Genomic DNA, 26,813 nt, shown 5'->3' on the forward strand with positions numbered 1-26,813 from the left:
TAGATGTTGATATCTAACCTAGGCATTCCTCTCTGTAACAGCTTGTTCAACTCTACTCTGCAGCCTGGGATTCCTTTAGGGTCTTGGCCTGAATGCACTGGGGGATGTGTTCTGGGAACGGGCAGAGAGCACTCTCTCTCTTATTGCTTCACTGCTATGAGAAGTTATGTGTCTGGGGAGGAGTAATCATAATAATAAAATGTTAATAGTATTGCAGTACTCTAGTGATGAACAAGTAAAACATCATTAAAGAGATACTGTAGCCAACATGTAAATATGGGTCTCTCAGTAGCCCTCTGAATGCATTTTCTGTTGGACTCTATGACCACAAGTTTGAACCTGAGCTTCATACCACATCTGTAACTGAGAAAGGGTTACTGGGTAAGGTTCAGAGTTTAGATTAACATTTGCTTAGTCCCTGCTCTCACACCACACTGTTAAGTATTGTAGAAATAGCAAAGATAGATTAGTCCCACATGAAGAAGTTTTAATTTCTTCCCTCTGGGGAAATGTAGACTAAAATCTTGGCTTTTAGAAACCACCTCAAAATCTTATCCAAGCACAGGCTCTTGTTCCACCGAGAGAAACTGTTCTGATCTGTTCAACTGCCAGCTGGCAGCATCTTAAAGAAATGTCTGTACTTTATTAATACCACCTCAGAAAAACCTTATCCACAAAGCCCAGTGGTATTTTTCTCTGAGTCTTCTCCTGAATTGCAGTTCATCTGTACGGGCTTTGTCCAGGCTTTGAAAAACCCAATGAGACTGTCTCTTTCCCAGCAGTGCAGAATATGGTCTAGTGTATACTCTGACTTCCCCAGCTCAACTCACCTGCCCCAATAATCCCCATGCAATACAGTTATTCTTTTGAAAATAAATTTCAGTGCAGAGTCAGATAAAAAGCTGTATGGGAGACTCCTGTTTAAAATAATAATAATAATAATACAGATGAACCAGGATATATCATTACCATGGAGTACAGGGATACAAAAGAAAAGAGGAACTGATAGATGTTCTTCTCTCTCATATTGAGTGCTCTGCTTTCTGAAGAGCTACTTATGCACCACTCTCCAAATTAGTGTTGTTGTTTTTTTGTTTGTTTGTTTTTTCTCACTATCTCTGTTATGCTTTTATCTTGAGCAGATTATGAAAAGCACATCTGTTTCTGCTGGCAGCTTCAGCACCAACTTTGCAAAATGCTCATTTCTCATTCTTGCTCAGAGAGGTTGCTCACTTTGTTCCGTAACTGGAGGCTTTTTCCCAATACATTCCTTTGCATATTTGCTCACCGTTATGAAAGTCTGCAGATAGCAGTCTTGGTAAATATAAGCTATTATAACCGCAGCACTGTGATATGTTTCATGTCATTGTCTTAATGTGTTGGTGGATATGTTGGAAACGTTGTATTGATGTCTATTACCTTTATTTGCAGAAAATATTGAGAATGATGATATTCTGAGCTGTCCACCCTGCCTAATTTCATCCTTACTGAAGGATATCTTCTGTGTGGAAGAACAGGAGCTATCTGAGTACTATTCCCGCCCAGTCTACTCAGATAGCCAACTCCAGAAATCGGGAGATTTCAGGGAGAGAGCAGTAGAAGACTGTTCCAACGTAGGTCTTCAGACGAAGACCTATGCCTCTTTTTCCAAACAGGATGCATTAGAAATCCTGAACTGGTTTAACACGCTATTGTGTATAGAGAATTATCTAATTACCCATTCCCTTGCAGACTCTCTCAATTGCTGATCAGACTGGAATTAATTTGACAGAGAGTCTTTGATCATTTAAAGCTCACAAGTGAATGCAATGGCTTATCCCATCTGTGTAATAATTGTCTTTGAAAACATGAAGACTTGAAGAGGCTGCTCATTAACTTCCTGAGAGCCTCTGTCATTTTCACCATATACTTTTCAGGCCTTTTCTTTCAAAGCCAGCATGAATTTTAACTGTTGGAAATTGTTTTCAATTTTATATTCTAGAGTAGTTTCTGGAAGAAAAAATCAAATGTCAAGTCCAAACAAGTACATTATTGAATTAGAGAATAACTATACATGTAGTATCAGGAAAAAAAAAAAAAAAAAAAAAAAAAAGATTTGTTTAGTAAGTAAGAAAATCAGCCAAAAATCCCTGCCTAAACACAGGTAGAAGATAATTTTTTATGTTGTTACCAGAGAGTCAGAAGAATTTTCAATCTTATATTTGTGGATGCCTCATATACAGATGTGTATTTCACACCTAAATAATAACCTTCCCTAATCACTCTATTTAATCACTCTATTTAATTCACTTTTAATCAGATAACTTATTTGGGATCACAGATAGATAGCTTTGTGCCATTTCCAAAAATTACTCTCCTAGCTCTGATATCCCAGACACTGAGTTCAAATCATTAAAATAACATAGTGTAAGTCACCTGGGAAATTTACTCCTGATGCAATGTGAAACTATGATTTCAACATGAAACCAGGGGTGTCTGAATTTTTCCCTTCAATCTAAGGAAAAAATGTAGACCGGTTTCTGTGTAACAATGTTAGCCCTGTCAGGCTAATACTTTCCTTTTCATATTTACTGCATAAACCTTCAAACTGTCTTACAAGACTCCAAAGTTAAGGTCAATGATATGCTGATGACACTAGCCTAAGAAATTGATGATGCTCTCGTCTGCAGTATTCCCAGGCTCCTACTCTGTCTTGCCTAGCAAGCTGAGAAATAATCCTGGTTTCATTTTCTTTCAGCCTTCTCTAGTCCCTTTCCTCTTCATCTAGAGGCTATGTTCATCCTCCAAAACGACTCCATAATATCTTTCCATAATAGATCTATTTAGAAACACAAACTGGTAGTCACTGCTTCCATCTTCATAGCCTGTCCTCCAGATGTTACTCACCTGAGCTGATTTGTAATCTAGTCCCTCTTCTAAAGACAAACATACTGTATCTTTCAGTTTTCCACTCAATATTAACCCTTCGCAATAAATTCTTGCCTACCAGGTGCATATTTCAATGGCTGCTCATCCAAAATATGTGAGAAAACTTTCTACTAGAAGATGACGCACAAAGTTAGATGAAACTTCATTATGTATTCTCAGGTTTCTAAAGCATTTTGAAATGTTACTGAGAAAAGGACGAAGACTTACAAAGCATCACAAGAAGTTCAGTCCCTTTTCTAATAACTGACTTCACACTGCAGTATCAGTTTATATCAATATGGAAGGGACTTCACTTTTGCATTTTAAAACTAACAAATATTGACATAAGCTGAGTTAGAAAATCCAATTTTTAGGCCACTAATCAGAATAACCCCCAGACACCATATAATTATTATTTTAAAGATGCACAAATCAAGTCTGAAATTAGTAGCCAGAAAGTCTGTAAATGTGTTAAACTTCTTGTGCAGCATTTGGCAGCATGTAAAATGTGTTGCAGCTCTCTATGCATGACTGCACTATGCTGTGACTACTAAGCCTGTGTAAAATCTTCAGCAACAGAAAACCATAGAAAATATGACAGTCTTCTCTAGCTGGTCTTTTCTGCAGCAGTTCACAGCCACACCATACTCAAGCAATCCTTGGATTCCAAGGCAGCACCTCTATTCCAACTGATTTTCATCAGGGGAAGTCTAAAATAATTTGGGAACGTGCTTCCATGTAATCCTTAGTCCACCTACCCTAAAAGTAATTACCAATCCCAGTGTTAATATGATACAGAAAGCTGAAACTTACTTGGGATAACAAGAAGTTGGCTGCCAGCTCCAAATGCCAGTTTCACATATCCCTGATTGGCACACTGATGCCAATCACTACAAAAATGTAGACAGACTTTCCCAACTCATACTGCCAATCAGATCATACAGCCATTCTAGAGCAGAGAATAACTTGAGGGAGCAGTAGCTAAGCACATTGATTTAAGTCACTCTAAAAGTACCACAGAAATCTAAAACAAAATAATCAGGAACAGAGGGATAAAGTGAAAAATCACTCATTCATTGGTTAGAATTGTTTATTGCACTTTGTGGGACAATAGTAGAATAATATGCTTTTTTTCCATCAGTAATATCACCTAAAATCCCTGTTCAGTGTGCCATGTAATTAGGACCATCTCCTGTCAGTCCAATGTTTCTCCTTAATATTTCACTGTTTGTTACCCACTTGGTTTGATCATCAGCAAGGTTCCTTTCCTAATGTCAGCTTGTATCCTTCTTCACCCCCGTAATTTACAGGAATTATCTTTTATTTATCCAGGAAAACTTTACAAGAAATCCTTTGACTGTACTCATAGTTATCTTCTCCCTGGAATTAACAGCACACTGAGATCCTATCCAGATCTTAGAACCTCACAGCGAAAAAAGTATCTGAGCCTTCTAAATCTTACCAGATCAGGATTCATACACCCTCACTTAGTAAGATAAGTAATAGCAGAAGTAAGGATTAAGTATGGACTTGTAGCTGTTACAACTTGATAAATCTGGATTCAAGTCCCAGTCATGTACACTTGCAGAATGTGTGGATAACACCATATCTTTATATCACAGTAACCAGCTAAAAGACAGCTCAGTTCCCATTCCAACACTAATATTTAAAAATGTTATGAGTATATTGTTCCTTGATGGGATTCTGCTAAAAGTAAAGACCAGATAAAATGGTGATAGTCACAATAAGTAGGTATTTTCTAAGTATTATAGCCATTCTTCTATTTCAACACTTGTACACCAGACACATAATCCATGACTTTGCTTGAAGCCAATGGAAGTTAAATGGATTTACCCTTAGAACAGAAGAAATGCATGTGACTTGACAGAACACCAAAACTGGTCTTTGTCTTAGCTTATTATAGGAATGCGATTGAATGAAGATCATTGTAAGCACAAAGAATAATTCTTGGACAGCCGCCTTGGAATAACTTCAGCCAGTTAGGGTGAAACCTCTGGCTACCATAAATTTGAGAGCTGCCATTTCCCAGATTTTAATGTGTAACAACAACTAGTTTGCAAATTAGGCAAAAAATCAGGATGAATGTACCTGGCAGAACCAGAAGTCTTGTCCCAGAGCCGAATGTAAATTTGTAACCACCTCCGTAGTTACACAACGGCACAGACCTCTACAATATCCAGAGTGGCATTGAATGGAACCTTCATCTATGAAATATTCCACCAAAGGAAATCCCATTTATTGGTATAGTTAGACAGAACCACCTATCTAGGACTTTACTTCCCTTTGACCTTCTTTTCACATTCCCTTTATGAAGCACTATTATCATGTACTGCACCTTTCAAACTCTCAAACTCCTCTTCTTTAATATTCCCCTATATCATATTTATCCGGTTGCTTCCAGAAAACCACATGCATCACAAATCTGTTCTTCACCTCATTCCTCAATTACTTTGTCTCACTGTCACCAGATTCATCTCTCAAAAGTAAATACTTTTACTTCACAGTTCACCTAGTGACTGATGGCGTAGTATAAACTTCATCATCACATTCTCTTGGATTTGCCATCTAGATTAATCAAGAGTGATGTCAGAGCAAATTTGCCATTTAGATTTTAAGCAGAAATTATGCTTTTTAATATGTAATTTCTTTGTGGAAGGGAAATTGTTCTACCATCGATCACTGAGCTTTCAGTATGTATTCAGGAAATTCTTAGGTTTTACATTGTGAACACGGCTAAGAACCAGAGACAACCCAAATTGCCCTTGATATCAGAAGAACCTGGATAATATGACTATTGTGAGAAGAGTTGAAAAAAATGCAGAAACATTAAATATCAGAACTTGAATTCATGGATGTTTGCATCTGAGCTAAAAAAAAAAAAAAGGGGGGGGGGGAGTAGGAAGTGGGGAAGCGAATATCACAACAAGAAAGCAGTTGAGCAGTTGGAGACAAACTTGGGTAATTTAACTGTCAGTGTCCAAATGTATGCTCCCGGTTTGTAGGATTAGCTAGTTTTACCTGACAAAAACTGGCTAAGTATGGTGAAAGCTCTGTATACCAGGTTCTATATAACTAGAAAAATGCATTCATATAAAAATGGATATTGGATCAAAATGCATTCTAACCTCACTCACTGGTTAATGTCAAGCCCAGAATCCCTCCTTAAAGAACACAGTCCATAGGAGGTTCCTGTTGCTAAGGAGCTTGCAAATTAAATTGAGAATGAGATCATAATTAATTCATTACTTAATATCTGAACAAAATCCAATAATTAGTGACACCACACTCTCATTCTTCCTGCAAAACCTAGACCATAATTAAGTTTGCTCTCCATCCCAAGTAGAAAATGAGATTTAACTTCTGAGAAAGCAGAGATAATATCTGAGACACAGGTGAACTATTTTTAATTCTTTTCACTCTCTTCCTATGGAGAAGGAGGAAAAAAAGTCTTGACAGTCTTTCTCCAGAAGTATTTTTTTTTCTTAAATAGCTTTTTTTTTTTTTAAGTAAAAAGTTCCTGAAAAATCTACAGTACTTGAAAATTTGCTTGAGATTTAATTACTAATGAAAACAAACAAACAAACAAAAACAAACAAACAAAAAAAACTTGAGTTTTCTGATTAAAATGCTCAAACAAGTTTGTCAGTTATGAGTATACGCATACACAATATTCAAAGGAGGAAAGATTTATTTATTAAAATTTCATTCCTTAATATTGTGTAGTATGTCTCCAAATTCAAGCAACTATCATAATAATTAATAAATGCACTGAGGACCATCTCTATCTTCCTACAATATCCAGTAGGTACTATAGTAACTGTGAGTTCATTATCATTACTTTTGGGCAACAACATGCATCTGAACTGCATTTCATTACTCTTTTAGTGAACATTTAATTTTTTTCAGGTGGACCGCTAAACAACTCCGAGATCTTACTTGGTTTTACCATGAGCCTTGTTCCATCTCCAAAGGTTAGCTTGTAGGTATCCAGAGACACACTGTGTTGTTTGCCATAGCAAAAATCTTTGTACACTCCTATCAACCCCAGTCCATGTAAATAACTTTTCTCTGCCCTGATTGCTTCAATAGACCATGAGACTCAGTTTTTCTTCCAGGTTATATATTGTAAGGAAGTGCCATGAAAACAGTATTAGTATCTTGGACCAGATTCTTCTCCTATATGTCACAGACTATCATGTTTGCTTCACATGTCGTATCTACTGCTAACTCCAAGAAAGATATAGTCCTACACAATGAATAATAACTCTGACCATTTGCAGTTTTGTATCCATCCCTGTCCTAGTGTCTCAAGAAACAGGAATGGAACACAGATTATGAGCACTTATCCTTATATTCCTTTAATTTCTCACCCCACACACTTGGCATGCATTCTTTCTTACTTCTGTGCCCTTTACTCATTCTTCTTCCTCCTCACACTGTAGTCTCATTAACACCTAAAGGAAGAGCCACAAGGCAATTGCCCTGCCACCTCCATCCCTGACAAACCCAAACCTGCACCACTCAGCAAAGGCCATTATATTTTTTCACATCTCTGTTCTTGTATTTCACTTGTTTGTTTGTTTGTTTTTTCATTTTCAACTTGCTTTCTTTCCCCAGAATAGATGCATTTCTAGTGCACAGTGATTAAATAGAAAGTCTCCAACTTCTTTCCAGTGAATAGTATAACGTCCCAAATTTCTCTACAGAGCCACTGTACCATTATTTTTAAAGTCATATTATAGTATCCCCTGTTATGAGTCCCTCTTGAAACAGTGATCAGACAGCTCACCTGGTGCAACGAGAAGTTTTGTTCCACTCCCCCATGTATATTTTCCCCATCCTCCAGAATCAGCACTGTGTGACAGGTCCTTACAAAATGGCTCTCTTCATTCAGCTAGGTAGGTGTTGAAGGGCAAGCAACATGGAGAAGTCATGGGATAATCTTTTCAGCCATGTCTCTACCTCTGAGAAAAGCTATTGACACCTAGACACATTTCCACAGATCTTCTCCAGCCTCTTTTTGCCAAATACATTTCCCTATGTTCACATGCATGGGAATAATTGGCTATGAATACAGTCACCTCAGGTGTCAGAGACTGGAGTATCTACTCCTTAGTTAGCAAGGAACACTGTATGTAGATTCCTTTGTTATATCTGAAATATAATGCCTGCTATTAGTCATTGCATATGGTTTCTCAGTATCTGGGTCTTCCCACCCATCCTTCTTTACTTCCTCATCATCTTTTATTGCTGAAGAACATTGTGTGTGTTCATTACAGCATAATGATTATCTAGCTATTAACAAGCGCTGAGACAACTGGACTCCCATTGTCATCATTTTTCCATGCAATGGTCCAAATACTTATTGCTTTAATGACAGTTTTATACCTTTACCAAAAATGAAGTTATTTCCTGACCCAGTATTCATATAGTGATATGAAGCTTCCCACACAAGCATACATGGAAAGAAAACAACAACAACAAAAAAAAAACATACTTTCCAAGCCAAATTCTTTGTTTCCTTCTCAATCTACAAGTCAGAGATCATTTTGTCTCTTACTTTCTTAAGCAAATATGAATAGTTACTAACACCAATATTTTACAGATAAGACAAGATAATAGAGAGCATTATGTCTTTTTCAGGCCATTCTTGCTGAGACTTAATAGAGGTAATACCTGCATGACACAAAATCCTCACATTTTGGATGCAATGGAATAATGCAGCATTGACCACCAGATCAAGAGGTCACATAGTGTTTATCCAGTTCTAGCACAAACAGCAAGATCTGTGAGCACTGACTTAGTGTATGAAGGTAACAGTCCAACTATCAAGAGAAGTGGAGAAGACAACTGCATATCTGTTTGCCCTCAATGACACATTCACTAGCACAACAGCAGATATTCCATATTTTTCATCTTCTCCTACAGATTATTCTAAATTCAGAAGGAAAAAAATGCCCTTACTTTAGCATCTCATTTCATTAAAAAAAAAAAAAAAAAAAAACCAGCCTTTGGAAAAAACAGTCTTGTCTACTTGCAGTTGTGAATTTGGAATTTGGAGCCAATGTTCACTGTTTCTCTGCCTAGAAAAAAATGCATTCATACACATTATTTTTCACAAATTCCAGTCTTGTTCTATTCCCATCTAAAGTTTCAGATATGCATCATGAAGATCAGAAAAAAACACTGCACAGAATTTTCTTTCTTTCTCCTCCCCCTTTGATATGATTAATACTGTGGGCATTTTGATAAGGCTTTTTTTTTTTCTTCTTTTTTTTTTTTTTTCAGGAAAACTATGAGAATTTGCTGCAGCCCAAAGAGTCACAGAATCACTTAGGTTAGAAGGGACCTCTTGAGGTTATCTAATACAACACTAATGTGATTGACAGGGATCCCCAGTACAAGAAAGATGCAGATTTTCTAGAGCAAGTCCAGTGAAGGGCCACAAAGATGATTAAGGGAATGAAACATCTGACATACAGAGAGACAGAGAGAGAGCTGGGATATGAGACAGAGAGAGAGCTGGGATTTTTTAGCCTGGAAAAGACAGAGCTTGGAGGGGGAGGTGTTACATGGGTATAAATGCCAAATAGGAAGAAGTAAAGAAAACAGAACTAGACTCTCCTCAGGGGTGCCTAGTAACAGGACAACAGGCAATTGGCACAGACTGAAAAATGGGAAATTCCACTTAAACTTAAGGAAAAAGATATAACTGAGGGGATGGTTAAACACTGGAGCAGCTTTCACAGAGAGGTTACAGAATCTCCACTCAGAGATGTCCATATCAACAGAAACTTCTTTTTGTTGACCCTGCTTTGGACAAAGGGCTTGGACTAGATGATCTCCAGAAGTCCCTCCCAAATTTTGTGATTTTATGATCCTATGAACACTAAACTTCAAAAAAACCTCACATGTTGCTTGCTAAGAGCATGTACAGGTATAGTTACAGAGATTCACTAAAGTATGGTAATTTGTTGAGCCATGCTAATAGACCATTAGTAATGAAGCTGTTTAAGATCCCTACTGATGAAAAAAGGTCTGGTGACTTCACTGTTAGATGTGGTTCAATAGCTGCACCACAAAGCCTTGTTTGCTGGAATGGCAAAAAGGGATATGAACAACATGACCATGGTCTAGGGTCAGAGTAACTGATGGAAACCATCCTCTTATCAGTCCGTCTATGGTTTGTTTGTTTGTTTGTATCTTTCTATGATATATCAAATGGGCAGATAATGCAAGAATGACTACAGTAATTTAAATCAGTTCTATCATCAACTAACGAATTCCTTTAATTGCCAAGTCATGGTGCTAAAAGCCACTCTGCTATTCAAATCTAAATCTACAATAAAAACTGCAAATACATATAACCATGTTTCTTACTTGGTTTCACAAGAAGCTTTGTCCCTTTTCCAAAGATGATGGTATAGCCAGCATTCACACAATGATAAACAAGACAACAAAAACCATCCCTGCAGCCATCACATCCATGGCTACAAATATAGGTTATGTGATCTAATCACAGGAAATTTAAAACAAAATACAGCACTTCCTTCATGGAAAGATGGGATTATGCGAATTTAAATGCCTAATCAAACTGCTATTCCTCTCTTGGATACTCTGCATCTTGGGATTTTCAAATGAAGGTAAGAGAAGTAAGACAGTGCTTCAAACACATCTAGAATCCATTATATTAGGTGAGAGCAGTGCTCTGGTAATGACCTAACATAATAGAATAAATAAACACTAATTTCCACTTTGCTACTGCATATCATGTAATTTTTTTTTATTATTTTTTTTTTTTTGGCCCATGTTTTCAAGACAGTTAAAACATTTTAGCAAATCAGCTCTTGGTTTCATGAAGGTTGATATATGGGGACATCTCCTTATTACTCCCTTTTATCCTTCCCCTCCCCATGTTTAAGTATTTTAGGAGTTATGCGTCTGTAAATTTACAATGAGCATGCACAAAATTTGGCAGGAATTTGTCAACTACATTTGGACTTATCTTTAAGGAGACTTCTTGATTTTTCTCAATGTAAAGAGTTACATAGCAGTGTGGACACAAAAACACACACACACACATTAAAAAAATAAAAAAATAATAAAAAAAAAGCATTTTAACATCCACTTAGCAACAAAATCAGCATTTCCTGAGGGCTGAAGTTACTTTTTCTCTCCTGGAACACAGCCCCCAGGACATGACTGTGGAGTGAAATTGCAACACACAGGGATTAACCCACCTACTTGGCAAGAGGGTAACCTTAACCCCTGAGCCAAAAGTGAATTTGAGGGTGTTGTCACAACAGCACAGCACTTGACAGAAACCCAGAGGGTTCAGATTCCAGCAGATGACACTGCCACCACTCAGGCTGTATCGTAGACTCTTTACTTACATTCCGGGCAAGTGGGATGCTGAGATTCAGCTGGAAACCAGCTGGTTTCTGCAGTGTGGATTTATGGTGTGCAATTTCACTTTCTTGGCTTTTTCAGGAGTCCTCTCACTGCAAGCTATCTGCTCACAAACATAAGGTTCCTACTTTCACTGCCCACAAGATATCCAGGCTGAAAACTATCATATTAATCCACAGCTTTTCTTTCTCTGGTTACACTCAGAACAACAGTCTACCTATCAGAGCTAGGTAGCATGACTAGCAGGAAACAGCTGGATCATGCACAGCCTGGACCTACCCTGAAATAGCTAAAAGACCCAAGTAAGGAATAGAACTGATTTCCATTACGCATTCCCCATGAGCCATACACAGACACAATGAACAAGATGGTCAACCTATCCATCTCCCTAAACAACACCACACTTTCTGCACCCTCCCAGACTATCAGCGGCCTAGAGCACCATGTTCACAGCATCTTTATCTCAATAGAAGAAGTTCTCCACATAGAAAAAAATTAGTAGGCACAAGAGCATCTTTCAATGGTGATTGCTAACTTGTGTGGGGATTTCATCAAAGATCATTATCTCAGAGACACCTCTGATGGCATACTTTGGCAGCAACAAATGAAATAGCGCCTAAACACTCCTTCCCCTCTGTAAGGAGACATAAATACCACGAGGATGTCTACAGAATGAAACACTGGATACGTAAGGATATCTGACAAAGGATAAACAGGAAAGCTGAGCACTCACTTGGTTGGACAGACAGCCTGGTCCCTGAGCCAAAGGTCAGTTTGCCATATCCAGAGCCATAGCCACACAGCATTTCCTCCCATAACAAAAAACCCAAGCAGTTCATATGGCTTTCTTGTGCCTCAAAATGCCAGAACTCATCTCAGGCCCCTGCTCATCTAGGGCTGTTCACAGTCACAAAGTAATCACCCCTGACATGCCTTTGTAAATAGCTTTCCCACCATTCCAGGGACAAACTTCTGCCCTAACATCTCTTCTTCCCAAAACACCTCACAGCTCTGCCATACCCAGAGAGAACACACAGGCTTGTGCACACTCATAAAAAGCCTGACCAAAACTTACATTCCAGCATTACTGTCCGAGCTATTTCTGCCTCGCCCAGCAAGGACAAGTAATACCTGTAACTGTACTCACGAGGCTTTACACAAACCTTTGTTCCAGCTCCAAAGGTGAGCGTCTTACTGGCAGCACTCACAGTAACAAATACCGTTATGCAAAAGCTCTCATCTCCCCATAATAAGGAAGCCCTTCGTATGGCTGGCAGAGACCCTTCCCAAAAACACACAGGTCACCCTTTCCCAAGGACATGAAGACCTCGAGATAACCTTGGCCCCAACTACCCAAAACCTCATTAAATACTGCATCCAGGGAGCTCTCAGAGCCTGCACAGGGAGAGAAGGCATTTCAGCTTGGCAAAGCTGAGGGTAAAGGATGAAAATGGAACAACATCTGTAGCGAGAGTCCCATATGGAACACCTATGGAAAGCTCCACACTCACTTGGTTGGACGGACAGCCTGGTCCCTGAGCCAAAAGTCAGCTGGCTGTAGCCAAACACACAGCATTTCCACCCATTACAAAAAGCCTGGCTCGCTTTGTCATCACAAAGGCAAATCCCTACCAAGAGGCAAGGAAACCAGTCTGACAGTGCAAAGGGAAGGAAAGAACGAGACATGTAAGGGAGACAAAGTAGCATAAAAAACTGCAAGAAGCCCAAGTCATTGGGACATGTGGGGAACCCAAGTCCTAGGGATGCTCAAAGAATAGCCCAGTTGCTTTTCGGAAGTTCTTCCCCTGAAAAAAAAAAAAAAAAAAAGAAAAAAAAAATGGAGAATAAGGTAAAAGGGAAGCCACTCCGTTTTACAGCACGATTTTCTGAGTATCTGGTACAACTGAAAGCACAATTCCTTTTCCAAAACTGACTTTGCCCGCATCATACACAATGTCGCACATCCTATTACAAAAATATCTCTGCCAGCCCTGTACATGATCTCAAGCACAAAGCACCTGGAGTCAGGTCATGGCAGAAGTCCCTGACACAACAGGCTTAAGGACAGGGCCACTACCTGCAAAAAAGGAAAATCCATTCCCTAGCCAACTTGCTCTTTTCAGAGGAGTGTTCCCTGTTGCCTTAGATAATTGTTAAGCCCCACAACTGACAAGGAACCACACACAACAGAGGGAAGCTCTGAACAGATGATATGACCTCAGGAAAGCCAGTACTGGGGGATTGTCAGGGAACAAAGCATGCAGACTTCAAGTTGACCTTTGCTCCAACCACCCAAAAAAAACCATTAAATACTGCACCCAGAACACTCTCAGAGCCTACAAGGGGAGAGAAGGCATTTCAGCTCGACAAAGGTGAAGTTAAAGGATGGAAATGGAAGAACACCTGTAGCAAGAGTCCCATATGGAACATCTATGGAAAGCTCCACACTCACTTGGTTGGACGGACAGCCTGGTCCCTGAGCCAAAGGTCAGTTTGTAGTTCCCATAGTCACACAGCATTTCCTCCCATTACAAAAATCCCAGCCTACCCCACTTGAGAAACACCACCTCTCCTCAGTCCCTGCTTCCCTGTCCTGACAAACTGTCTCAGCAGATGTCAAGATCCTCTGTCTACCATTCAGTGCTGCACACTCCTGACAAACCGTGCACCACTCCACTTGTTGGGGGCGAGGAGGAGAAGATGGAAAAGACGGGACCAGAAGAGCCCAGCTCAGGAAAGAACACTGGAAATAGGGGCTGTCTTCCTCCCAAACCCTACCTTTCTGTTACATTACAGTTAAAATGTATTGAAGCACCTCTAAGATGTTACAGAGATAGACACCCACCACTTGCATGCACTTTTTTTTTATTTTTGCAGTCTCCTGGAGAGCTTGAGGAACAAGGTAAGTACAACACCAAAGTTGTCTGAAGCATCAGTTGTCCAAGACACACATAGCAATCAATGCTCAGAGCAAAGGGAAGGAAAGAACCAGGCAAGTAAGGGAGATGAGGTGCCATAACAAACTGCAGAGAGCCCAAGGCACTGGGACCTATGGGGAAGCCAAGTCCTAGGGATGCCCGGAGAATAGCCCAGTTGCGTTCCCAATGTTCTTCCCCACAAAACAATGAAGAACAAGACAAAAAATTGATAATTAGATTTTGAGGCAAAAAAGCATGTTTCAATGGTGATTGCTCACTTGTGTGGGGATTTCATCAAAGATCATTATCTCAGGGACACTTTGGTGGTTTGCAATGGAAAAACAAATGAAATAGTGTCTACACACCCCCTCCCCTCTGTAAGGAGGTGTGGATAACACACAGGGATGTCTACGAGATGAAACACAAGATATGTACGGACATCTGACAAAAGATAAACAGGAAAGCTGAACACTCACTTGGATGGACAGACAGCCTGGTTCCAGAGCCAAACTTTAGTTTGCCATATCCAGAGCTAGAGCCACACAGCATTTCCTCCCATAACAAAAAGCCCAGGCAGCTCCTGCAGAAGTGGCACTTGTCCTCAAAGCTGAGCCAAACAGTGTCAAGGCTAGGAGGGGCAGCAGAGGGTAAGATGGGTCTGAAGGATCCTAGGCCGCAAGTGGAGGTTAAGAGTCTGGCTTCACGGAATGTAACAGGGCCCAAAACTGAGAAACATCTCCCCAGTACCCCCACTACACCTGACCCTACAGTACTGCTGCGCAGTCCACTGGCTTGCCATCAAAAAGGAAAAGACAATTTCATTTTTAGTATGATTTGCTGCTTACCTGGTACAACTGAAAGCACAGTTCCTTTTCCAAAAGTGACTGTGCGGTCATCATACACACTGTGGCATATCTCATTACAAAAATGTCTCTGCCAGCCCTGCATGTGATCTCAAGCAAAAAGCACCTAGACTGATGCCATGGCAGAGCTCCCTGACACAACAGGTTCAAGCTCAGGGTCACTACCTGCAATAAAGGAAAATCCGTACCGTAGTTCAATTGCACTTTGCAGGGGAGCATTCCCTGTCACCTTTGGTAATTTTTATGCTTCACAAGTGACAACTCTCACCTACAGTAACTCTTGCCCAGAATCAGGGGGACCATGTGTGTGGCACTTCTTCTGTGCACAAAGCATGTGGAAAACCATCATGCCAGGCAATCCATGTATTTCAGAGACAGCTGTGAGATGTCAGGACTGCTGCTTCTGTCAAGAGCCAAAGCCTTTCCTGATGTAAAGCACATCACGGGTGGCTCTGCAACTGCAGAAGCACAAGGTCTGAGAACCGCAGCAGACTGAGGCACGTTCAGATAGCATCTCATGAACAGCCCTGCAAGAGCCATGAAAAAAACATTTGGTCAGCAACTACACAAGCTTGATTAAGAGAAGATGTTAAGCAAAAGCATGCTCCTGGTAGCCTCCTTTGCTACAAAGTGCTACTGTGCGCTCGGTGCTTGTACTCACGGTGTTTTACCGTCAGTGACATTCCATTACAGAATCTCATCTTTCCAACTCCTGCATTATACACACAGTGTTTTCTCATGCCTCAAAACACCAGGAATTGCCTTGGGACCCGGCCCGGCTGAGCATGCACTGCCATGGCCAAAAAGCAATCACCCCTGACATGCCCTTATAAATAGCTTTCCCTCTGTTTCAAGGACAAACTTCTGCTCTGACACCTTTTCTTCACGAAACACCTCACCACTCTGCTATAATCAGAGAGAAGGCACAGGCTTGTGCACTCTCAAAGTGAGCTTGACCAAAACTTACACTCCAACATTACAGTCTGGGCTACATCTGCCTTGCCTTGCAAGTAACTGTACTCACCATACTTTACACAACGCTTTGTTCCAGCTCCAGATGTGAGCCTCTCCCGGTCAGCAATCACAACAACAAAGACCATTATGCAAATGTTCTCATTTCCCCATAACAAGGAAGCCCTTCGTATGGCTGGCAAAGACCTTTTCCAGCAATACATAGGTCACCCATTCCCAAGGGCATGCAGACCTCAAGTTGAGGCTTGCTCCAACCACCCAAAAACTTCATTAAATAATGCACCAAGGGCACTCTCAGAGCCTGCACAGAGAGAGAAGGCATTTCAGCTTGGCAAAGCTGAGGGTAAAGGATGAAAATCGAACAAAATCTGCAGCATGAGTCCCATTTGGAACACCTTTGGGAAGCTCCACACTCACTTGGTTGGACAGACAGCCTGGTCCCTGAGCCAAAGGTCAGTTTGTTGTTCCCATAGTCGCACAGCATTTCCACCCATTACAAAAAGCCCAGCTCGCTTTGTCATCACAAAGGCAAATCCACAACAAGGTGCATGGAAACCCGTCTGACAGTGCAAATGGAAAGAAAGAAACAGGCATGTAAGGGAGATTAGGTGCCATAAAGAACTGCAGGGAGCCCAAGGCATTGGGACATGTGGGGAACCAAGTCCTAAGGATTCCTGGAGAATAGCCCAGTTGCGTTTCCAAACTTCCCCCCCAAAAAATGAAGAACAAGGTAAAACTAAAGCAGCTCTGTTTTTCAGAACGATTTTCTGCATACCTGGTACAACTGAAAGCACAGTTCCTTTTCCAAAAGTGACTTTGCCCGCATTGTATACACTGTGGAACATCTCATTACAAAAAATGTCTCTGCAAGCCCTGCATGTGATCTCAAGCACAAAGCACCTGGAACCAGTCCACAGCAGAGCTCCTTGACACAACAGGCTCAAGTGCAGGGCCACTACCTGCAATAAAGGAAAATCTGTTCCCTAGCTCAATTGCACTTTTCAGAGGAGCGTTCCATGCCTCATGTTGTAATTATTAAGTCCCACAAGCAACAACTCTCACCTACGGTAATTCTTGCCCAGAATCAGGGGGACCATGTGTGTGGCACTTCTTCTGTGCACAAAGCATGTGGAAAACCATCATGCCAGGCAATCCATGTATTTCAGAGACAGACGTGAGATGTCAGGACTGCTGCTTCTGTCAAGAGCCAAAGCCTTTCCTGATGGAAAGCACATCACGGGTGGCTCTGCAACTGCAGAAGCACAAGGTTTGAGAACCACTGCAGACTGGGGCATGTTCTGATAGCATCTCATGAACAGCTCTGCAGAGCTGTGAACAATGCCTTTGGTCAGCACCTACACAAGTTTGATTAAAAGAAGTCAAGTGAAAGCATGCTCCTGATAGCCTCCTTTGCTACAAAGTGCTACTGTGCGCTCGGTGCTTGTACTCATGGTGTTTTACAATCAGTGACATTCCATCACTGAATCTCATCTTTCCAGTTACTGCATTATATAAACAGGGTTTTCTGCTGCCTCAGAAACACCAGGACTTGGTTCAGGCCCCTGCTCCAACCGAGCAAGCGCTGTCCATGCCACAAAGCAACTAACTGTCCCTGACATGCCTTTGTAAATAGGTTTCCCCTCTGTTCAGGGACAAATTTCTGCTCTGATGCATCTTCTTCCCACAGCATCTTGCAGCACTGCCATACCCAGAGAAAAGGCACAGGCTTGTGCGCACTCATAGGAAACCAGACCAAAACTTACACTCCAACATTACTGTCTGGGCTATTTCTGCCTTGCCCTGCAAGGCTAAGTAATAACTAGCTTGGTGAAGCTAGTCACACAGCATTTCCTCCCATTACAGGGCTAAGTGCCCTGTAACTGTACTCACCACGGTTTACACAAAGTTTTGTTCCAGCTCCAAAGATGAGCCTGTTCAAAATATTACTCACAGCACCAAAGACCACTACACAAATGCTCTCATACCCCCATAATGAGGAAACCCTTTGTGTGGCGGGCAGAGACCCTTCCCAGCAACACACAGATTTCTCTTCCCAAGGGCATGCAGACCTCAAGTTGAGCTTTGCACCAACCAACCAAAATGTCATTAAATACTGCACCCAGGGAGCTCTCAGAGCCTGCATGGGGAGAGAAGGCATTTCAGCTTGACCAAGGTGAAGGTGAAGGATGAAAATGGAACAACATCTGTAGAAAGAGTCCCATATGGAACACCTATGGAAAGCTCCACACTCACTTGGTAGGACGGACAGCCTAGTCCCTGAGCCAAAGGTCAGCTTGAACCTCTGAACAGATGGTATGACCTCAGGAAAGTCCGCACTGGACGATTCACAGGGAACAAAGCATGCACACCTCAAACTGAGCTGTGCTCCTAACAACCAAGCCCTCATTAAATACTACACACAGGGAAGTCTCAGAGCCTGCACAGGGAGAGAAAGCATTTCAGCTTGGCAAAGGTGGAGTGAAAGGTTGTAAACAGAACAACATGTGCAGCAAGATGCTCATATGGAACGCCTAAGGAAAGCTCCACACTCACTTGGTAGGACGGACAGCCTGGTTCCTGAGCCAAAGGTCAGCTTGTTGCCAGAGCCAAAGTCACACAGCATTTCCTCCCATTACAAAAAGCCCAGTGAGCTTTGCCACAAGGTCACAGCAAAATCTGGGAGCTGGTGTGGAGCCACATGTTCCAACGCAGACAAAGAGACAGCAGTCAGGGTCATGTTGGACCATCCTGGCACACTCCCATCAAGCAAAGCCGATCACTGGAGATAGTCACCTACTGCAATCAAACACCCAGGCACCCTGCAGCTCTCAACCACCCATGGAAAGTCCTGGCACAAAGCACAAAGCGCGGCCACATGCAGCACTTACGTGACCTAACAGTAATTCTTGTTACACAGCCAAATTCAAGCTTGTAGCTAGCATCTCCTGTGCTCACACAGCAACCCCTCAATCCACCAAAACATTGCCAACATATTGGAGAAGAGCACTCACTTGGTTGGACAGAAAGCCTGGTCCCTGACCCAAAAGTTGGTTTGTTGTATGCAGAGCCATAGCCACACAGTATTTCCTCCCATTGCAAAAAGCCCAGGAAGCTCCTGAAGAAGTGGCACTTTGCCTCAGGGTGAGGCGTAGCTGTGCAAAGGCTAGCTAGGTCAACAGAAGGGTGGGAAGAGGCTGAAAGATCCTAGGCCAGAAGTGGAGGTTAAAAGTCTAGCTTCGTGGAATGTAATAGAGCCCAAAACTAAGAGGCAACCCCAAAACTGTCCCTACCCCTGTCTCCACTGTAATTCCGGGCAGTATCCCAGGTTGCCACGGCAAAAGAAAATACACTATGATTTTCAGCATGATTTCCTGCTTACCTGGAACAACTGAAAGCACAGTTCCTTTTCCAAAAATTCCTTTTCCCGTATTGTAGAAACTTTGGAACATCTCATTCCAAAAATATTTCTACCAGCCCTGCATGTGATCTCAAGCACAAAGCACCTGGACTCAGTCCACAGAAGAAATCCCTGACACAACAGGCTGAAGTGCAGGGACAATACTTGCAACAAAGGAAAATCCGTACCCTAGCTCACTTACACTTTTCAGAGGAGCATTCCCTGTGACCTTTGGTAATTGTTAAGCCCTATGAGTGACAACTATCGCTTACAGTAATGCTTGCCAGAACCAGGGGGACCATGACTATGGCACTGCTTCTGTGCACAAAGCATCATGCCAGGCAATCCATGCATTTCACTGGCAGATGTGAGATGACAGTACTGCTGTTTCTGTCCCAAGCCATAGCCTGTCCTGAGGGAAAGCACATCACAGGTAGCCCCACAGTTGCAGAAGTGCAAGGTTTGAGAACCGCAGCAGACTGAGGCACATTCAGATAGCAGCTCAGGAACGGCTCTGCAAGAGCCATGAAAAATGTATTTAGGAAACAACTGCACATGCTTAAAAAAAAAAAAAAATAAGGAAAAGCTGGTCCTGGTACCTTCCTTTGCTACAAAGTGCTACTGTGAGCTCAGTGCTTGTACTCATAGTATTTTACAGTTAGTGACGATCCATCACGGAACCTCACCTGTCCAGCTCCTGCATTATACACTCACTTTGGGTTTTCTCCTGCCTCAGAACTCCAGGACTTGGCTCAGGCCCCTGCCTGCTGGAGTATGGGCTGTCCATGCCCACAAAGCAACCTCCCATGACATGCCTTTGTAAATAGCTTTCCCACCATTCAGGGAACAAACTTCTGCTCTTCCATCAATTCTTCCCACAGCACCTTGCAGCTCTGCCATATCCAGAGAGAAGGCACAGGCTTATGCACACTCATAGGAAACCAGATCAAAACTTACACTCCAACATTACCGTCTGGGCTATTTCTGCCTCATCCTACAAGGCTAACTAAGAAGTGTAACAATGCTCACTAGGCTTTACACAAAGCTTTGTTCCTGCTCCAAAGTTCAGCCTGTTCAAGACAGCACTCACAGCAACAAAGGCCATTCATTACACAAACGGTCTCATCTACCCATAACAAGAAAAGCCTTCCTGTGGCTGGCAGAGACCCTTCCCAGCAACACACAGGTCACCCTTTCCCAAGGACATGCAGACCTCAAGATGAAATTTGCTCCAACCACCCAAAACCTCATTAAATACTGCACCCAGGACACTCTCAGAGCCTGTACAGGGAGAGAAGGCATTTCAGCTTGACAAAGGTGAAGTTAAAGGACAGGAATAGGAGAATATCTGTAGAAAGAGTCCCATATGGACCACCAATGGCAAGCTCCACACTCACTGGGTAGGACGGACAGCCTGGTTCCTGAGCCAAAGATCAGCTTGTTGAAGGATCCAAAATCACACAGCATTTCCTCCCCCTACAAAAAGCCCAGCTCGCTTTGCAATCACAAAGTCACAAAGGGAGAGAAGTCATTTCAGCATAGCAAAGCTGAAGTTAAAGGACATGTATGGAACAACATCTACACAAAGAGTCCCATATGGAACAACTATGGAAAACTCCACACTCACTTGGTAGGACAGACAGCCTAGTCCCTGAGCCAAAGGTCACCTTGTAGCCAGTGTCACACAGCATTTCCTCCCATTACAAAAAGCCCTGCCAGCTACCACTGGAGAACCTGCACCTCTCTCCAGTTCATGCTTGTCTAACCTGACAATCCTTGTGCTGATCAACAGCTTGAGGAAGAGGAAGGGAAATCTGGGGAGTAAAAGACCAGATCAGATCAGCTCTGCTCAGGAAAAGCCATAGGCACCTAAGGGGCTCTCAGAGCCAGGAACAAGCTCTGCTCAGCTGCAGATAACTCCTGGGGAATTATGAAAGGGCTGATTAGGATAGTGGAGCAAGGGAAATATCCCATGCTGGGGACTCCTTGTACTCACTCATCTGCAAAACTAGGATTTTTCCGTGTCCCTTGAATCACTTTGTAGTTCTGCATGTTAACAAAGTCCTTCACACCACAGCAAAAAACATCAGCTCTCTTGCCAATAACTCTCCAAAGAAACTTGAGGAGAGCAGATTCTTCCTATCAAAACCTTTGAACTGAAGCCAGGACTATCTCCAGCCTTGACAAGCCAGGACCTGGAAGAAGACAAGAAACGCCTGCATCTGTGCCATGACAGAGTCTGACCAGCACCTTATGGATAAGGGATCCCTTCTGGACACCTCCTCACTGGTCATTCAAACACCGTGAGCTGTTCCAGTATCACGGCATTCCTGCTGTGTCTTTTGAGATAGGCATACATGTTCTTGCAGCTGAAACCAATGATGCTGCTTAAATGTACAGGAGCAGAGAGTCTGGATAGGCTTTAGAAACAGCACAAAAGCAATCACACATCCCAGCTATCTGTAACAGTTGTCACTCGTGCAGTTTTAACACTGGCAGCTACAGCTAGTACAGGAACCAAACATGAGTTTCACTGCTACCAAGACCGATCTCCCCAGGAATCTCATTCACAAGGGGAAGAGGATTGGGTGCAAACAAGAACATTATTATTTTGGCCGTGTTCTTCTGACCTCTCCACGCAGACACTGTCATGAAATACATGAAGTGGGAAATCTGACCTTGGGCCCAGGTGGACAGGTAAGATAACATCCACCACCCTCTGTGGGGTTTCACAGATAGCTCCGTACCTTGCCCAAATGTGAACATTTTTGTTCCACTATTCATAGTTCAGACAGCACGCTAAAGGTTTTATGACTATACAGTAACTACATACAGCAGAGGAAACCTCTGAACAGACAGTGTGACCTCAGAAAGGTCAGTACTTGAGGATTCTCAAGGACCAAAGCACGCAGACTTCAAGTTGAGCTTTGCTCCAACTGCCCCAAACCTCATTAAATACTGCACCCAGGGTGCTCTCAGAGCCTACAAAGGGAGAGAAGGCATTTGTAGCAAGAGTCCCATATGGAACACCTATGGAAAGCTCCACACTCACTTGGTAGGACAGACAGCCTGGTTCCTGAGCCAAAGGTCAGCTTGTAGTTGCCAGTCACACAGCATTTACTCCCATTACAAAAAGTCCAGCTCGCTTTGCCATCACAAAAGCAAATCCTCACCAAGAGGCAAGGAAACCAGTCTGACAATGCATAGTTCCTAGAGCTCTGAGAGCTTTAAGAGCATCAGGCACACCTGCCCCATCAGAGACCACTTGCCAGACACTTCAAGGAGTCTTGTCCCACTCCTATTACAAAATTACCAGTGAGCTTTGCCACAAGGTCACAGCAAAATCTGGGAGCTGGTGTGGTGCAACATGTTCCAACCCAGCCAAAAGGACAGCAGTCAGGGTCATGTTGGACCAACCTGGCACATTCCCATCAAGCAAAACCAATCGCTGGAGGTGGTAACCATCAGCAATCAAAAACCCAGTCATGCTGCTGCTCTCAGCCACCCAAGGAAAGGCCTGGCATAAAGCACAAAGCTCAGCCACATGCAGCACTTATGTGACCCAACAGAAAGTCCCATTGCATGGCCAAAGGCAGGCTTGTAGCCAGCATCTCCTGCACACACCCAGCAACCCCTCAATCCACCAAAACTATGACAACCTCTCTGCAGTGCTTGCTGTCCACAGACCAGCTGCACAGTGATGCAGGTAACTCAGAGCCAGCTGCGTCCTGAAGTCAGGACCCCCCAGGCTCTCTGTGGGACCAAGAGCACCACAGGGCTCATGGGATAGGAAAATCCTTTTTGAGAGAACTGCTGCTTTTGTCCTGACTCAAAGCCTGACCTAAATGCAAGCTGATTGCATGCAGCTACACAGCTACAGCATTACATGCCTGAGAGGAGAAGTGCCAGGTAGCCACTTACAACTGCAGAATGGGTGGGTTTGCCCCACATGGAAGGAGAATACAAGGTGGTGGTAGCACTTACTAGGCAAAACCTGAAGTCGTGTTCCCTTCCCAAATGTGAGCTTGTCGTAGTTCACACAGTGCTTTTTGCCTCAACAAGAACTATAAGCCCTTCCAACATCCTCTGTTAGACAGGCCACCTGTGTTCCTAGGGAGCTGAGCTCCCATCTTTGTCTGGTGGACACAACAGAAACGTTTCAGCAGACAAGATTCTCTGCCCAATGGATTGTCCTCTGTCCACCATTCAGTGGTGAACACTCCTACGAAACCATGCACCACTCCACTTGTTGGGGGCAAGGCGGAGAAGTAGCAAAGAATGTCTTAGCTCAGGAAAGGACACTGGCAATAGGGGCTGTCTCCCTCCAAAAGCCTACCTTTCTGTTACATTACAGTTAAAAGCAGTTGAGGCAACTATAAGATATTACAGAGATAGGTACCTACCGCTTGCTTGCACTTTTTCTGCAGTGCTATTGCATAGCTTCACTGCAGGCTCCTGGAGAACTTGAGGGACAATGGAAGCATGACTCCAAAGAATCAGTTATCCAAGACACACATAGCCAAGAATGCTCAGAGTCATCGGAGGGAAAGAATCATACATATAAGGGAGATTAGCTGCCATAACAAACCGCAGGGAGCCCAAGGCATTGGGACATGTGGGGAAACCAAGTCCTCACGATGCCTGAAGAATAGCCCAGTTGCGTTCCCAAAGTTCATCCCCACAAAACAGCAAAGAACAGGGGAAAATTGTAGCCACTCATATTTTGAGGCACAAGAGCATGTTTCAATGATGATTGCTCACTTGTGTGGGGATTTCATCAAAGATCATTATCTGAGAGACATCTCGGATAGCTTACGTTGTTCACAACAAATGAAATAGTGCCTAAACACTCCTTCTCTCTATAAAGAGATGGAAATACCACAAGAATGTATATGGGAGGAAACCCAAGATACATAAGGACATCTGACAAAGGATAAACAGGAAAGTTGAGCACTCACTTGGTTGGACAGACAGCCTGGTTCCTGAGCCAAAAGTCAGTCTGTCATATCCAGAGCCATAGCCACACAGCATTTCCTCCTATTACAAAAAGCCCAGGCAGCTCCTACAGAAGCAGCACTTGTCCTCAAGGCTGAGTTGAACCGTGCCAAGGCGAGGAAGGTAGGCAGAAGTGCAAGATGGGGTGAAGGATTCCAGGCCACAAATGGAGCTTAAGGGTCTGGCTTCATGGGATGAAAAAGGTCCCAAAACTGAGAGACAAACCCAAAACTCCCCCTCCCACTGTCCCCACAGTTCTCCCAGACTGTACAAAAATCCCAGCTCTCATTCTAATCACAAACACAAATACCCACTAGGGTCTAAGGAAGCCAGACTGACAGTGGCAAGAGAAGGAAAGAACAAGGCATGTAAGGGAGATTTGGTGCCATAGCAAACTGCAAGGTGCCCAAGGAACTGGGACATGTGGGAAAACCAAGTACTAGGAATACTCGGACAATAACCCAGTTGTATTTCCAAAGTTCTTCCCCACACACACAGATCAATGAAGAACATGGCAAAAGGGAGACCACTCATTTTTTCAGCATAATTTTCTGCTTACCTGGAACAACTGAAAGCACAGTTCCTTTCCCAAAAGTGACTGTGCGTGCATTTAACTCACTGTGGTATGTCTCATTACAAAAATGTTTCTGCCAGCCCTGCATGCGATCTCAAGCAAAAAGCACCTAGACTGAGGCCATGGCAGAGCTCCCTGACACAACAGGCTCAAGCACAGGGACACTACCTGCAACAAAGTAAAATCCATTCCCTAGCTCACTTGCACTTTTCAGAGAAGCATTTCCAGGATGCCCCAGGCTCTCTGAAGAGAACAGGACAAAAACTGTAGCCACTCACATTTTGAGACACAAGAGCATGTTTCAATGGTGATTGCTCACTTGTATGGGGATTTCATCAAAGACCATTATCTCAGAGACACCTTTGATGGCTTACGTTGTTCACAACAAATGAAATAGTGCCTACACTCCCCTTCCCCTCTGTAAGGAAGTGTGGATACTACATGGATGTCTATGGGGTTAAACCCAGGATACATTGTCAAATGTAAGAACATTTGACAAAGGAGAAACAGGAAAGCTGAGCACTCACTTGGATGGACAGACAGCCTGGTCCCTGAGCCAAAGGTCAATTTGCCATATGAAGAGCTAGAGCCACACACCATTTCCTTTCATTACAAAAACTCCGGCAGCTCCTAGAGAAGCAGCACTTGTGTTCCAGGCTGAAACAAACTGTGCCAAGGCTAGGAGGGGCAGCAGAAGATGGCTTTGGATCCTAGGTCACAAGTGGAGGTTAAGAGTCTGGCTTTGTGGAATGTAACAGAGCCCAAAACCGAAAAGCAACTCTCCAGAATCCCCATTCCACCTAACCACACAGGACTACTGGGCTGTCCACTCGCTTGACAATACAAAGAAAAAGACACTTTGATTTTCGGTGCTATTTGCTGCTTATCTGGAAGAACTGAAAACACAGTTCCTTTTCCAAAAGTGACTGAGCGGGCATCGTAGAAACTGTGGAACATCTCATTACAAAAATGTCTCTGCCAGCCCTGCATGTGATCTCAAAAACAAAGCACCTGGAATCAGGCCATGGCAGAGCTCCCTGACACAAAAGGCTCAAGCACAGGGACACTACCTGCAACAAAGTAAAATCCATTCCCTAGCTCACTTGAACTTTTCAGAGGAGCATTCACTGTCGCCTTTGGTAATTGTTAAGCCCTACGAGTGACAACTATCACCTAAAATAATTCTTGACCAGAAACAGGGGGACCATGTGTGTGACACTGCTTCTGTGCACAAAGCATGGAGAAAACCATCATGCCGGGCAATCCATGCATTTCACAGACAGATGTGAGATTGCAGGACTGCTGCTTGTGTCCTGAGACAAAGGCTGTCCTGAGGGAAAGCTCACCACGGGTAGCCCCACAGCTGCAGAAGCAGTAGCTTTGAGAACAGCAGCAGACTGAGGCACATTCAGATAGCAGCTCATTACCAGCTCTGCAAGAGTTATGAAAAATGCATTTAGTCAGAAACTACACAAGCTTACAAAAAAGAAAAAACAAGGAAAAGCTGGTCCTGGTACCTTCCTTTGCTACAAAGTGCTACTGTGAGCTCAGTGCTTGTACTCATGGTGTTTTACAGTTAGTGACGATCCATCACAGAACCTCACCTGTCCAGCTCCTGCATTATACACTCACTTTGGGTTTTCTCCTGCCTCAGAACCCCAGGACTTGGCTCAGGACCCTGCCTGCTGGAGCATGGACTGTCCATGCCCACAAAGCAACCTCCCATGACATGCCTTTGTAAATAGCTTTCCCACCAT

At 43.0% G+C, this 26,813-nt stretch overlaps 1 protein-coding gene across 34 annotated transcripts in view; it reads right to left on the reverse strand.

Moving 5' to 3' along the window:
• The window catches only part of LOC106020188 (M1-specific T cell receptor alpha chain), a 67,735-nt gene that overhangs the window by 3,343 nt on the left and 37,579 nt on the right, over positions 1-26,813 (reverse strand). The window contains exon 1 of one of the 34 annotated variants that reach the window (XM_072028898.1): positions 25,584-25,712. The exons of 19 other annotated variants lie outside the window; for them this stretch is intronic. In XM_072028898.1, coding sequence (XP_071884999.1) covers positions 25,584-25,656 — 73 coding nt within the window. In that variant the 5' untranslated portion in view covers positions 25,657-25,712. Of the gene's footprint in view, positions 1-6,864; positions 6,959-12,070; positions 12,223-12,848; positions 13,039-13,789; positions 13,935-14,731; positions 14,862-15,100; positions 15,219-16,507; positions 16,596-16,865; positions 16,988-18,343; positions 18,513-18,643; positions 18,797-20,884; positions 20,989-21,114; positions 21,244-24,445; positions 24,586-25,041; positions 25,181-25,583; positions 25,713-26,813 lie in introns of those variants that run through there. 14 more of the 34 variants (XM_072028893.1, XM_072028897.1, XM_072028918.1 and 11 more) reach the window with 14 other exon arrangements.

The sequence above is a fragment of the Anas platyrhynchos genome, chromosome 28 (genome assembly GCF_047663525.1).
Source record: "Anas platyrhynchos isolate ZD024472 breed Pekin duck chromosome 28, IASCAAS_PekinDuck_T2T, whole genome shotgun sequence".
Classification (NCBI taxonomy): Eukaryota; Metazoa; Chordata; class Aves; order Anseriformes; family Anatidae; genus Anas; species Anas platyrhynchos.